General features: G+C 36.0%; 1 protein-coding gene across 16 annotated transcripts in view; it reads left to right on the top strand.

The window, feature by feature from the left end:
• LOC127935242 (supervillin-like) overlaps positions 1 to 13536 on the top strand; it is a 69131-nt gene extending 55595 nt beyond the window's left edge. For 8 of the 16 annotated variants that reach the window (XR_008148061.1, XR_008148049.1, XR_008148060.1 and 5 more), the window contains one exon: positions 13391 to 13536. Coding sequence is in view for 5 of the 16 variants with exons in the window: in XM_052533033.1 (XP_052388993.1) it covers positions 9446 to 9601; positions 9700 to 9843; positions 9982 to 10103; positions 10640 to 10786 (569 nt within the window). In the remaining 11 variants the exon portion in view is untranslated. The other 8 variants (XM_052533033.1, XM_052533016.1, XM_052532978.1 and 5 more) reach the window with 8 other exon arrangements.
• Positions 13537 to 13851: the final 315 nt, after the last annotated feature.

Here is a 13851-nt window from a genome sequence, read left to right as displayed (position 1 = left end):
TAACAGAAGTCCTACATTTGAGGAGAGTGTGGATGCTCTGTTGTTGTCCCTGCACTCGATGTCTGCTGTGAACGAGGTGCGACTGACCACCGACAGACTGACCGAGAACTTGGCTGTGAAGATCTTCTCCATGTGTCACACAGCTCCCAGTCTCCATAACATCTGGTATATATTCATTATATTTTAACATAACATCATCCTCATCATTTTATTCACTTAAAGCAGGCAATGATCAGATAGCAAAGTACATTTAAGTACATTTTTTAAATATCAACCTGTCAGTTTGCAGGTGGAGTACAGTAATACACACAGTGAGCTCAATGTGTGTTCCTCTCTCAACATCACCAGAAACACAGACTCCACGTAAGTTTATCCCTGATGGTACTCGTTGTAAAGAAATGACAAAGATTTCTAATATAACCATAGAAAAATTAACTTGGGACTTATCTCGTTGTCTTTTATTTCAAGCTTGACAGTCGACATTCAGTTGGCCAGTGATAGCATGATTGAAACATCTCCATCATTCATTTCATTCATATCGCCGTGTTCAGAGATTTCTAAACTGGACGGACAGGAACTCTTTGAAACTCTTGACATCCTTAAAGGTTTAGAAGATGGGTAAGGATTCGGCCATTTCATTATTTACCTGAAAATTTATTGTTTGCTTCTAGTTAAACACTTATGTTTCTTAATTTGAAAATATGCACTGTATATATTCCTCAAGTTTAATTATTATTCCCATAATCTAGATGTGAAGAGCATGAAGAGCTTGTGGGTGTTTTGATGTCCACCTTGCTCTCCGTTTCTGGTCTGCAGAAGGTCAGACTCAAGATTAGCAGTCTAACGGAGAACTGGATGAAGAAGTGTCTGTTCTTAACTGAAGTCTGTCCCAGTCTTCAGGAGATCAGGTATCAGGATGTTTAAAAGAAATTGCTGTTTATCCTTGAATGCAATTTAATTAAAAATTGAAAAAATGGTATTGAAATGTTAATGTTTCAGATTTGACTGCATAGAAAGTGGTGGCTTGTTGTTGGAGGAGGTAGAGAGGATTCTGCAGAGCTCTCAGATGGATACCGATTGCAGGATAATTATCACAGGGTCTGTTCTATAATACTACTTAACCATTTAATATTTCTAGTTTTATTATCCCCTATTGTTCCATTAATGGTTTAATAATTGATGTTCAATCTCTTTGAAGGATGAAGCGCAGTAAAGCCATGAATGGGTGCACTGCAGTCATGATGGACACATCCAGATCATCATCAGCTTGTGATCAGAAAGTGAAAGTCAGCTTTTTCAGGGACTCTCTCACAAGACGGTTCACAATTGACAACATTGAGACAGAAGACACTAATGATGACGACCCTGAGGATGAAGACATTATCTTTTATTATTGATGAATGCCAGAAAATAAATCCAATATTAAGATTGTTTAGTAAAAATACATAGTTCCATATATTTCTATTCATCTTAATATTTTGAGTGACAGTTTTATTGTCACAAAAATCTTTAGCTTTACTAAATGTTATAAGATGAAATTAACGAGGGATGTCATGATATAAATGCTGAATACAGTGTGATCACAGGAGCAGCTACATGTGCCCTTGACACTTTAATGGTTCCTTTGACAACTTGTTGATTTTGAAACAATAAGATTTGTTAAAGTAATGACATTTATTAGCCTACTTTTTAGGCTATAAAAAAATTAAATTGAAAGGCATATTTAGCTGTAAATTAAACAAATATTATACCAAGAATAACATATTTGAAAGGTTAACCTTAGTGCTATCAATTAATTAAAAAATAACTAATCAATCACACATTTTTTATACAATTGTGATTAATTGCATATTAATATATTTATTAAAGTTTTTTCAATTCAAGTTTATTTGTTACAAAGCAACTTTACAGAAAATTATGTTTGTACAATATTTAGTAATAGCTTATAAGTGATGACTGTCAGTTTGTGCACGTATGACAGGATTTGTAGAAAAATTAATACAAGACGTAGTCAGACAGATGATGAACAATTTTAATATTATTAATAATTAATAATTATTATATGATGCAGTAACACTTGTAGCAATATTAGTTGGTTCTGTTGTTGATTCAGGGTTAGCATCATCTGAGGTCCTCTGATGGTCAGCATCATCTCTTCTCAGGTGTTCTGGATCCAGACTGGAGCTTGGGTAAATCCTAGCAAAACATAGAAACAAATAGAGACATCATTAGCATCAAAAATTAATTGTTTGATTCTAGTTAAACACTTAGTTTCTTTATTCTTTATATTACTCATTGGCTGCAGCATCTTTTTTTCTAAGTTCTAAAAAATACCGTATGCGACTAGGCACGAATTTAGATATTCATCTAATTAATCCATATGCACGAAGACAATATGACCTTTTGGTCGCCTTTTTGATTTAAAGCTTGATAAAGAGAGCGCAAGTTGCTGCAGCTGTGAGGAGGACAGTGATGCATGCGTACAGGAGTGACACTTTGTACAAAAAATAAGTTTAAGCTCATTAGCGTTAGGGTTACAGAAAGGTCAGATTTTTTTTCTTTTTAGAATGACATTTGAGTTCATGATTTTAATGTTATTGTTTCTTGTGGCAGACTATAATGAAAGACGGTTGATCTTTGAATAAAAATGTGTTTAGTTAAGGTTTGAAATTCATTATCTTTTATTATAGGCTACGGTCTAATATCATAAGCCCCCCATCCCGTCACCCAAGGCCGCAGACATCCCCTTTAACCCCCCACCCCCCTGCTGAAGCGGATCTGTGTATGTGGAAAATCGAACGTGCAGCCTTTCAAACTCCATTTGACAATTAACTTTGGAAAATTATTAATTACATTAAAAAGTCTGCTTTTTATTTTGATAGCACTCTATAGCCACAATAACAAATATAACTGATAAGCCTTTATGGATCCAGTGAAAATTTTAATATTATGCACTGATACACTACACTGAAAATATAGTAAAAGTGATATGTTATATTAAAAAGTACATGTAGTACAACTTGAAGTAAAGAGAATAATATGAAAAGTGAGTACAACGGTACAATACCATTATATGTAGCCTATAATATGAATAATACCATAAATAACTGAACAATGATAGATTAATAATTGCAAGAAGAATATGTAATATCAAGGGTGGAGTAATACAGAATAGACAAAAATGAAGAATAAATTAATAGTAAATTATAGAGTAAAATAAATAATTGTGAAATTATTATTACAGTCCCCCGAACAGTCGATTGAGTACCTCGAGATGTAAATTCTGAACTCAGTGAGATGAACTTTTTTTAACGGAGGAGCTGCAGTACCATTTATTATCTTGAACAAAAGATTTCTTGTCATGAACCTTAAGAGAACTTTTATACAATGATTCCAGGGGCCTTAATGCTGTTTTACATGCCTGTGACCAACTCGTCATGCAGTACCGAAAGTGCGGAATTATCATCGCATTTAGATATAAGTTTGATGCATCAGGAAGTCACTCGCCGCTATGGCGCCCTCCATGGAGAAGCGAAGAAAAAGGTCTATAGATGCATCAAATTTATAAAACAGCATTAAGGCCCCTGGAATCATTGTATAAAAGTTCTCTTAAGGTTCATGACAAGAAATCTCTCTGACATAAGCATAATGGGTAATTTCGCATTCCATGAAAAAGGTCTATAGTCAGAGAGTTGTGGTGTAAGAAACAATGGCACATACGTTGGCGTGTGCTGATGGCTTTAGATGTTGCAAGGTGACTGGAGCTGTTCTCTTTCTGTCTCATTTTATAAATGAAATTGGGTCACCTCTGCTCTCAGTGAGCGCTGATAATGCGCAGGGCACTATTTTAGATCTCCCAGCCTTTCCCACGGGGCCGGAGGAAATGAGTGCAGACGGAGAGATAGAGAGAACACACCATGACAGAGTAGCATAAGAAAGCTGAATTGTGGAGAATTTTGCATGCTGTATTATTTGGTGGGATTTCTGAATGTTTTGTACAACAAACAGCATCCCCCAAATTATTTTCAGTTGTCATTTCTTTCATTTTATTTTACAGTAGAGTTATCCATCTACAATGTAAATGTCTTCTGTTCCGAGTGGATTGAAACATTTGATACTTTTTTTTCAGGTTGGCAATGTTGAAGAAGAGTGTAGAGGAAAATTGGAAAAACAGGATCAATAAGAAACAGGAAGTTATACAGGAAGTGGTGTCTGTAAGCGAGAAGAGTAGTCAAATAATGGAGGAGCAAGGCTTTAATAAAAAGGTAAAAGACTGTAGCCTAGCAACATCAAATCTTAAAAGGCATCACTGGTTATTCCTACTTTTTTTTAATTTATTTTTTATAAAGACCTATGTGATATGTAAACCTATGTGTATCCACCAGCACAAGTGACCATGGTGTCTATGGTGTGAAACGCTATAATGTTATAACATAAACTTTTTACATTCATACAAAATAATAATTTTGCATGAAGTTGCTGCTGTTTTCCATATTAAAACATTCAGGGGTGTAAAAAGTACTGAGAATTTGTACTTGGGTTCAATTACAAATATACACCGTTTTTTTTTTCTTCTCACATTTACAGGTCACATGGAGTATGTAAAAAGACAAATTATCATTCTTCAATGTACTATATAGCCTCCAAGAAAAACTTCATATATGACTGCTCTCCAGTATAAAGGGCTTTCCCTTCCATTAATGCTACACTGCACACATCTGCGGCGCAGTGTGGCTCTGATACTGCCATTGAAGCTTGTTTGAGCCACTCTAGTCAATGTTTGTGTTTATTCCAGCCGTGCCACGCACGTTTCTGAAGCAGCTGTCTATGCTGCTTCTGTAAAGATACATGCAAATGCCTCTTTTCAATAAATATAGCCTAAATCCCACCAAAATCCATTGCCATTACTTATCGCGAAAGGCAAAAGGTTACGTTATAGTCGCATTTATAAAATATCAAAGGTTTGCGCAAATATGTAATTTAAACGTGCATATTGACTGAAAACAGCTGACTGGCTTTAAGTTCTGGTGACATCATTATTTTGCTTTTAAGTCAGCATGAAACTGTATTAAAAAAAAATTAATAATAATAATAATAATAATAAATAAATAAATAAATTAATTATATATATATGGGGTGTAACGGTACACAAAAATCACGGTTTGGTACGTACCTCGGTTTTAAAGTCACGGTTCGGTTCATTTTCGGTACAGTATGGGAAAGAAATGCAAACATTAAACTGCAGGTTGTTTATTTCTATACACTTTAAAAAAAAAATTAATAAAATATATATAAAATAAAAAAAGAATAAGAAATAAAATACTGCTGCAAAGTTCCCCACTAAATAAAATACTCTCAGTCTCAAACCAATATCATATAAACAAATAAAATAATAAATATATAAATTACCAATCCCAGCTTGTAGGCCTGCTTCACCAGAACCGTGCCGTGCCTGCTGCTGTAGGTGACAGGGAGACCGCCGACAGACCAGGCTCTTGTCTTCATGACAACAATATCATGTTGAGCATAAATATAAAGCCTACTGATTAAGGACACACACACATTTTAAATCACATTTATATCTGAATTTATGTCAACCTATAGACTTTCAAACATCAAAGTGTCATGAATTAATATGTATGTGTGTACAAAATTACATATAAACATATTTTCCTATTCTATTTTGCCTGGAAATTCTTCCAACACGCTTGCGCGTCGCGTGAAAAATAGGCGCCTGAGATGCCGAATTAAAAACAGACACGCCACGCAGCTGAGACGCTTGCACCACGCATCCAGTGTGTGTCGCCGGCCTTAATCAGCTGCAGGGCGGGATTTGTGCAGAACGCGGAGATTTCCGCCACTTAATATGTTCGTTTGGAAACACGAAAATGTACTTATGTTCCATGCACAAAATATTGCATTCCGTCATTAGGTACACATGTGCACTCAGAGCTGGGTTGTAACGGATTACATGTAATCTGGATTCCCCAAACGGACATTCTTATTCTGATAACATTCTTTATAACAAACAATAACTAGGGCAGCACAATTTGGCGAGAATTATTCTGATTTTATTACTTTCAGTGTAAACGATGAATAATAACGGATAATGTATTGACAGTATCAAGGTTATGTCAGTTGAGGCTAGGCAGCCGGTCTGACTCACAGAGAAATAAACACTATGAGCACAACCGCACACACAAAGAAACAAACATGAACAAACATACTACGGTAGAAAAAAATCTAAATATTCTGTATAATCTGTGCAACATCACACGACCAGGAGTGATGTTTTCCCGACTTTCAGCTCGATTGCAAATTTGATATTGATTTTATACATCTTCAGTTAAATAAACAAGGAATGTTAACTGATTTACATTTTAGAGACATTGTGGATCATTTTCACTTAATTCCAAACAAAAATAACTATAAGCAAAGCCACAGCAGAACAGTAACGTATCCCCAAGCAACACACAAGTCTTTCGTTACTAAATTATTCATTTTTAAACAAGTCAATGATTCAGTGAGCCGGTTACTTGCTTCATTTGTTAAATGAATCTGCCGTTTGAACAAATCGGTTGAATCAATGATTCACTCATTAAGACTTGCCACCAGCTACTGGTGGTTTAATATCATATTTAAAAGTATCATTGCATTTTTCCAACATTACATATTTTGCATGTCAAAAAAGTAAAACATTAATCTATAAACATTATTTATGCATTTGTACAGATGGAGTTTGTTTATACTGTTTTCATTTTAATAATAACAACCATAATGTCGTATTATTCTAATGTTGATAACAGGTAGCCAGAATTCAACATTTAATCAGTTTAGGAAAATATTCCCCTTTATAAAGTTAAAAAGTGTAACCTCAATCAATTTTTCTCATTGTTACTATGCACTTAAAATAGTTTGAGATGGATAGAAATGTCATTGCTGTGTGAGTTTAGTCTTTTTCAAAATTCATGTTTGCAATGTAGCTATTGTTTGATGTTTTTCATTGATACAGTCATATTTACTTCTAGTCCTTATTTTTTTTTCATTTATTTTTTTTTTGATTAAAGCCACAAGTGTGTAAAGACACAATAAGCTATTGGGTCTCTTTTTGGTGAATTAAATATATATATATTTTTTTTTTTTTTTTTTTTTTAAGTACAAGATTAAGATACTGAATATGTGCAATATCAAGTAAGGGTTAGCACAAAAGTAATCTAAATGTAATCCAAAAGTAATCAGATTATGTTACCAAAAATGTGTAATCTAAGAGATTATATTACCTACTGACTACAATTATTTTCATGTAACCTGTAATCAGTAACTGATTACAATTCATAAGTAATCTACCCAGCTCTGCGTGCACCGTACCAAAAGCCGTGTACCGAAACGGTCCGGTAGAAATACACATATATATAAATAAACATTCTTGAATCATTCTTGTGTCTTATCTTGCTTTTCAACAACTTTTAAATATTGGCTGTAGATTAGTGACTCCATGCGCTGATTCCAACGTTAACTTACCTGATAACGAGCTAATTCACCTTAAGGAGGTTAATCAATATACTGTAGAGTCCTGCACGGGTTCGGGTACCTGTGGGATCCGCCTCTCGCGATGCTCAGCTGTGAACGATTAATAAATGGGTGCTTTCGACTTGAAGCACAACCTCAGACGGTGGTATGATTCGCTCTTTTGTTGTTCTGTTTTCTTTCAGGATCAAAAATACAACAAATGAAACCGATTATCTGTATTTCCGACTGATGAGAACTATGCATATACGCTCATAAATCAGTCAATTTTGTATTTTATTATGAGATATTTTATTCTAATGTGATCAGTGACTGATGGACCAAAGAGCACGTATTTCGACATTTGCAGTAAAAAAAGTTAAATATAAATTCTCAGAAAATGCATTTAATACCAGTATATTGAAACGTCTGTTTATATAGCCTACTCCATTAATAAAGGAGTCCAGACATTGGAAAATATCAGTCCACATGCGTTTTATATTTAATATGAGGGAAATAGACATGCATGCATGCGTGATACAAAAAATATTGAAATATTAGGTAGCAAAATATTTTATAGTAATTCTGTCAATTAAACTAAGGTTATTTCATTGTCTGCTATATATTTGCTTCTTATTTATTAAAATATGGGCAATTGATAGATAAAACATTGATCAAAATTAAGATACAATGTATAAAAAACGAATATCTTTTAAAAAGAGTTTTCCATAAATATCCTAACTTCTGTATGACCTGGCAATAAAATTTCGAAAAAAGTGTGTCTAATGTGATTTGCTTAACCGATTTGATTTCGGGTGCGGGTCGGGTGTCGGTTCTATTTTAAGCGGGTCGGGTCGGGTGCGGATTTGAATTAGTGCTGCTGTCGGAAAACGGGTCGGATGCGGTTTTAAACACTGCGGGTATGGGCGGGTGCGGATTTACAAAATCGGACCCGTGCAGCTCTCTGATATACTGTATAATTCAAGAGACTTAGACTTTTAAGGTTCTTTATTTTACGTAAATATTACAAAATTGATATTTAATTTATATTTTTTTGTAAATTCAGGTTTAAATTTAAAATCGTGAGTCAAAGCACACTTAGTAATTAACCTCTGCTGCATTTTAAATCAAAAATCACATTTAAAAACAAATACTACTGATATTAATATATTGATGCTATATACAAAGTAATGTGACTGCAAACTAAACCAGCAGGGTACTAGAACTGCAGTCCTGAAACTGCAGCCATCGCTATATCGTCCAGTACGGTAGGTGGCGCTGTCACGGAAAACTAGGGTCCTAGAACTGCGGTCCTAGATCTGCGGTCCTGAATCAGCAGCCTCCGGTTGTGCAGGAACATATTATTGGTTTAAGACGGCCACTGGAGGCGTGACTTCACAGCAGCTGTAATGTTACCATTCATGAATGTGAGGAAGGTGGAGAGCCTGTGGAATTCTGGGAAGCATTAGGCAGGAAGGACCGCAAGGCCTACGACTGCATGCTTCAAACACACCGGTGGAGAGTGGAGATGCATAATTTTGCATGCTTGTTGTGCACCTGTATGTCCCTCATTCCGAGATCTCTCTGAAAAGGGGAGGCTGTGGCCTAATGGTTAGAGATTTGGACTTGAAATCCTTGGCTGTTTGTCACTTCACTTTCACTTTCGAAAATAATGCACCATTAGTGCACAAAAAAAAAACAAAAAAAAAAACTGACAATTCTTATAACAAATACATAATAATGAGATTAAAAAGTTGTATTTATGAGGCAAAAAGTAAAAATTATTATCTCCAAGTGAATATTTATTCTCAGAATTTTTGCATCTTTTTTTACTTTTTAATATCATAATTGTGTGTTTTTTTCTCTTTTTTTTCTTTCTTTTTTTTCTAAAATCTAAATTTTTTTTGTTTATATGTCAATATTTCTCACTTTTTTTCAGACCCTGGCAAGTTTAACTTCACACCGCGTCTGTTCCAGCTCAGTAGTTCTTCGGGTGAGTTTGTGGCACAGGAGTTTTTCAACCCGTCCAGAGCTGCAGACCTTGTTTGTTCTCTGCCGTTCCTGCAGGAGGATCTGTACTCTGCCCCTCAGCCAGGTAAAAAGAAATGCCACATGAACTCTTTCTCTCAGGCTGTAAACAATGAATCATAAATAATTATGCGTGTTTTTCTCCCTCTCTGTGTCTATTTGTAGCTCTGTTCCTGGTGGATAACTATCATGAAGCTTACCTGTGGCAGGGCTGGTGGCCGCAGGATACTGAGAGTACCGGTTCTGCCCTCATCCGCTGGAACTCAGACAGGAAGTGCGCTATGGAAACTGTGTTGCAGTACTGCAGAGGTGATTGAAAGCCAGTCGTCCTTTCAGTCGTCCAGCAAATCAGAAACATGAATTAGCAACTATATGCTGCTTCACATACAGTTTCCGTTCCACTTATGCTGTGAATACAGATAAGTGATGCCTCTCTTTGCCTTGCAGAAAAGAATGAGAAGAAGCCTCAGAAGTCATATTTGATCCATGCTGGATTGGAGCCTCTGACCTTCACAAACATGTTCCCCAGCTGGGAGCACAGAGAGGACATTGCTGAAATCACAGAGAGGGTGAGACGCTGAACATCGGTTGTATTTCTGTCAGTGATTCAACCCAAATTTGAACGACGGAAAACTAATTTTTGGTTTTGGTCAAACAGTTTTGGAGGGCCACAATCATTGACTGAAACCGTGATTTTAATCAGTGTATTTTAAGGCATAGTTCACCCCAAAATTAAAATAGTTATCATTTACTCACCCTCAAGTTGTTCCAACCCAAACAGTTAACAGTAGCCACTGACTTAGTAGTATTTTATTTCCAATGGCTACCATCTGTTAACAAAATTCTTCAGCAAAGTCATCTTTTGTGTTCTACAGAAGAAAGAAACTTTACCTGTTTATGATTTTCTGGAGAAGGATTTTTTTCCCCTTTTTTGTTTCTCTGTTAATTTCTGATTCATAAAATATTTTAGAGATTTGCTAGAAACTTGAAAATTTTATATTTTCTTATACATACAGTATTTCAAAGTTTTTACTCTTTTTAAAAAATGTGTATGTGTGTGTGTGTGTGTGTCTGTGTGTGTGTGTGTGTGTGTGTGTGTGTGCAGGAGGCAGAGGTGTGTAACCAGATCATTCTGGTGGAGGATAATTTGGCCCGTCTCTGTCAGAGCATTTATCAAAGTCAAAGTCAAAGTCAAAGTCACCTTTCTTTATATAGCGCTTTAAACAAAATACATTGTGTCAAAGCAACTTAACAACATTCATTTGGAAAACAGTGTGTCAATAATGCAAAATGATAGTTAAAGGCAGTTCATCATTGAATTCAGTTATGTCATCTCTGTTCAGTTAAATAGTGTCTGTGCATTTATTTGCAATCAAGTCAACGATATCGCTGTAGATGAAGTGACCCCAACTAAGCAAGCAAGAGGCGACAGCGGCAAGGAACCGAAACTCCATCGGTGACAGAATGGAGAAAAAAACCTTGGGAGAAACCAGGCTCAGTTGGGGGGCCAGTTCTACTCTGACCAGACGAAACCAGTAGTTCAATTCCAGGCTGCAGCAAAGTCAGATTGTGCAGAAGAATCATCTGTTTACTGGTGTCTTGTCCTGGTGCTCCTCTGAGACAAGGTCTTTACAGGGGATCTGTATCTGGGGCTCTAGTTGTCCTGGTCTCCGCTGTCTTTCTGGGCAGTAGAGGTCCTTTCTAGGTGCTGATCCACCATCTGGTCTGGATACGTACTGGATCTGGGTGACTGCAGTAACCCTCTGATCTGGACACAGACTGGATCTGGTGGCCACGGTGACCTCAGAACAAGAGAGAAACAGACAAATATTAAAGAGAAACAGACAAATATTATCCTCTAGAAACACTGCAAACCCGTCCCCTTCCCCACGGCGTCGACCCGCTGAAACTGGAGATGTACCTGACCGACGAGGACTTTGAGGTAACGGCAAACACTACGAGACAGATCACCTGTGCATCTTGAGTTGTGAAAATCACATTTCAAACAGAGTTATTTTAAGATTTAAAAAATCTATATTTATTTGACAAGGACAGTACAGAATAACATACATAATAGCATTGTTGAGCACCAGATGACAGCTTGATGTAGAAGAAAATGCAAATAACCCATTAGTAAAAAAAAAAAAAAAAAAAAAAAAGCTTAATGCTCCTAAGATTGATTCTGTTTAAGTCTATTTTCTATTACTGTATATTGAATTTTCAGTTCTTTTTTCTTGTAAATGTAAAATGGCAAATAGAAATGACTGAGTAGGTTCCTTAACCCGTGAATAGTTTCTTAAAGCATGATGTGACTAGATACTAAGAATGGATTGTTTTGCTGTTTTAGGGTTGTAGGGAATTCTAAATGTGGGTGAGTATCTCAGATATGGACTGATGTCACGGGGAGAGATACAGTATGTTTCTATGACACTATTTCCTGACAGCCTCACATTTATGCCTTGTTTCTCGCTCACTTTGGGCTTCTCTTGTCCAGCTGAATCCTGGAGAAATCTTTGAACAAATCATGCATGCACAGTACACACAAACGCAGATTTTTTTTCACAAGCTTTTTTTTCCAGTAATACTTTACATATTTCTGATAACATTTTACTGAACACACTGTGTTATAACTAGGCGTGACATGATAAGCATGTTATAAATCTAAATCTTCCATGTTAATGTTACACAGATAGTGATTTGCTGTGACAGAGCAACCAAAGGTCACTCATTTTCAGTGAGATTTGGCTTTAAGGAGAGTAAGACACCTGGACCAATGCACATTGGCAAACTGCCAACTGTGATAAAATTCATACACTTGTGCTTTGTCTGTTTTTTTTCTTGAAATCTTTCTGTGGTCGTAATTTAGACAATCACAGTCAATGTGCATATAAAGTCCACCAGCGGTTGGCAAACCAGTGTTCCCATCCTAAATTCAGACCATTGGTTGAATACATTGTTCACTCTATGATTGGCTTGTTTAAAGTTGTCTCTGCACATTAAATTGTATTAAGTGAAAGATTTTTAACACAATGTACATTTCCAATCTAGATTTCTGCACAAGCAGCAGGAAGGGCATGCTGAGTAGCCCTGCCCACTGTCAATTCATATTGGTCCAAAGTCTCTCTCCTCTTATCTGTACAGTATATGGGAGTTCTTTTTTTATGATTTAAACAAAATGTGCCTAGCTAAGACACAGTGTTACTGTAAACCTTTTTTTCTCCTTCCTTTTCTGCAAATGTAATATTCTGCAATCAGATTGTGTTTAAGTTTTTGCACATATACACTACCATTCAAAACAATATGGTCAGCAAGTTTTTGTTTTTTAAAGGACTTTAATACTTATTCAGCAACGATCTATTAAACTGATCAAAAGTGACTGGAGCAATGATGTTGAAAAATAATATTTTATATTCTTATATTTAATAAATGCGACTTATAGTCCAGTGCAACTTATGTTGTTTTCCTCGTCATGACATATTTTTGGACTGATGCGACATATACTTAGGTGCGACTTATAGTCCGAAAAATAGGGTATGTCATAATATTACTTTTTATTATTTTCTTTTGTTTAGTCGAATTAATGAAGCCTTGGTGAGCATAAACATATACATAACATTTTGAAAGGCAGTGTGTATGTGTATCCTGTGTGATTCTCTCTTTTCACTCATTGCACTATTTTCTGTGTTCTCAGAGAGTATTAGACATGAAGAGAGAAGAGTTTGACGCTCTGCCTGGATGGAAGCAAGTGAACCTAAAAAAAGCCAAAGGACTCTTTTAAAAACCTGACTAAAGTCTTCCCTGTGACAGAACTAACACAGTCCATTTCCTCAATTTTGACCTCTTTCGGTTAAATGAGGTGATTGTGCAATAAGAACAGGGTAAACGGTCAGGTCAAAGGTCACTTTAGGATCTACAGATGCACCTGCTGTGGCGTCCACTTTTGTCTGTGGAGATGATGTCTGTGTGTGTCTCCTCACCACATTCATGTACATGAAATCAATTCTCTCCTCTTCCCATTCGGTCTGGGTTTTTGTTGTAATTTGTGTTTATGTTTGATAAGTCTGCTGAATAAATGAAAATTATATAAACTTTGTAGCAAGCAAAGAAACAGCAGAAAATCCTGTGTGATCACTCTAAATGTTGTCATATGTCTTAGAATATTCCTTTTTGATTCAAGAGGAGTTTACATGCTGCGTCTGTATTTTTTGTGTGTTCTTCTCGTGTGAATGGCTGTTGGTTGTGTTGGTGCCGGTCTCTTTTTCTTGAGGTGTGAGAGACGTCAAGTTTATTTGTATTTAGAACAGCATGGACTAGTTG

Source organism: Carassius gibelio, chromosome A2 (genome assembly GCF_023724105.1).
Source record: "Carassius gibelio isolate Cgi1373 ecotype wild population from Czech Republic chromosome A2, carGib1.2-hapl.c, whole genome shotgun sequence".
NCBI lineage: Eukaryota > Metazoa > Chordata > Actinopteri > Cypriniformes > Cyprinidae > Carassius > Carassius gibelio.
The sequence above is the reverse complement of the archived record's forward strand: the minus strand, read 5'-3'. Positions and strand labels throughout refer to the sequence as shown.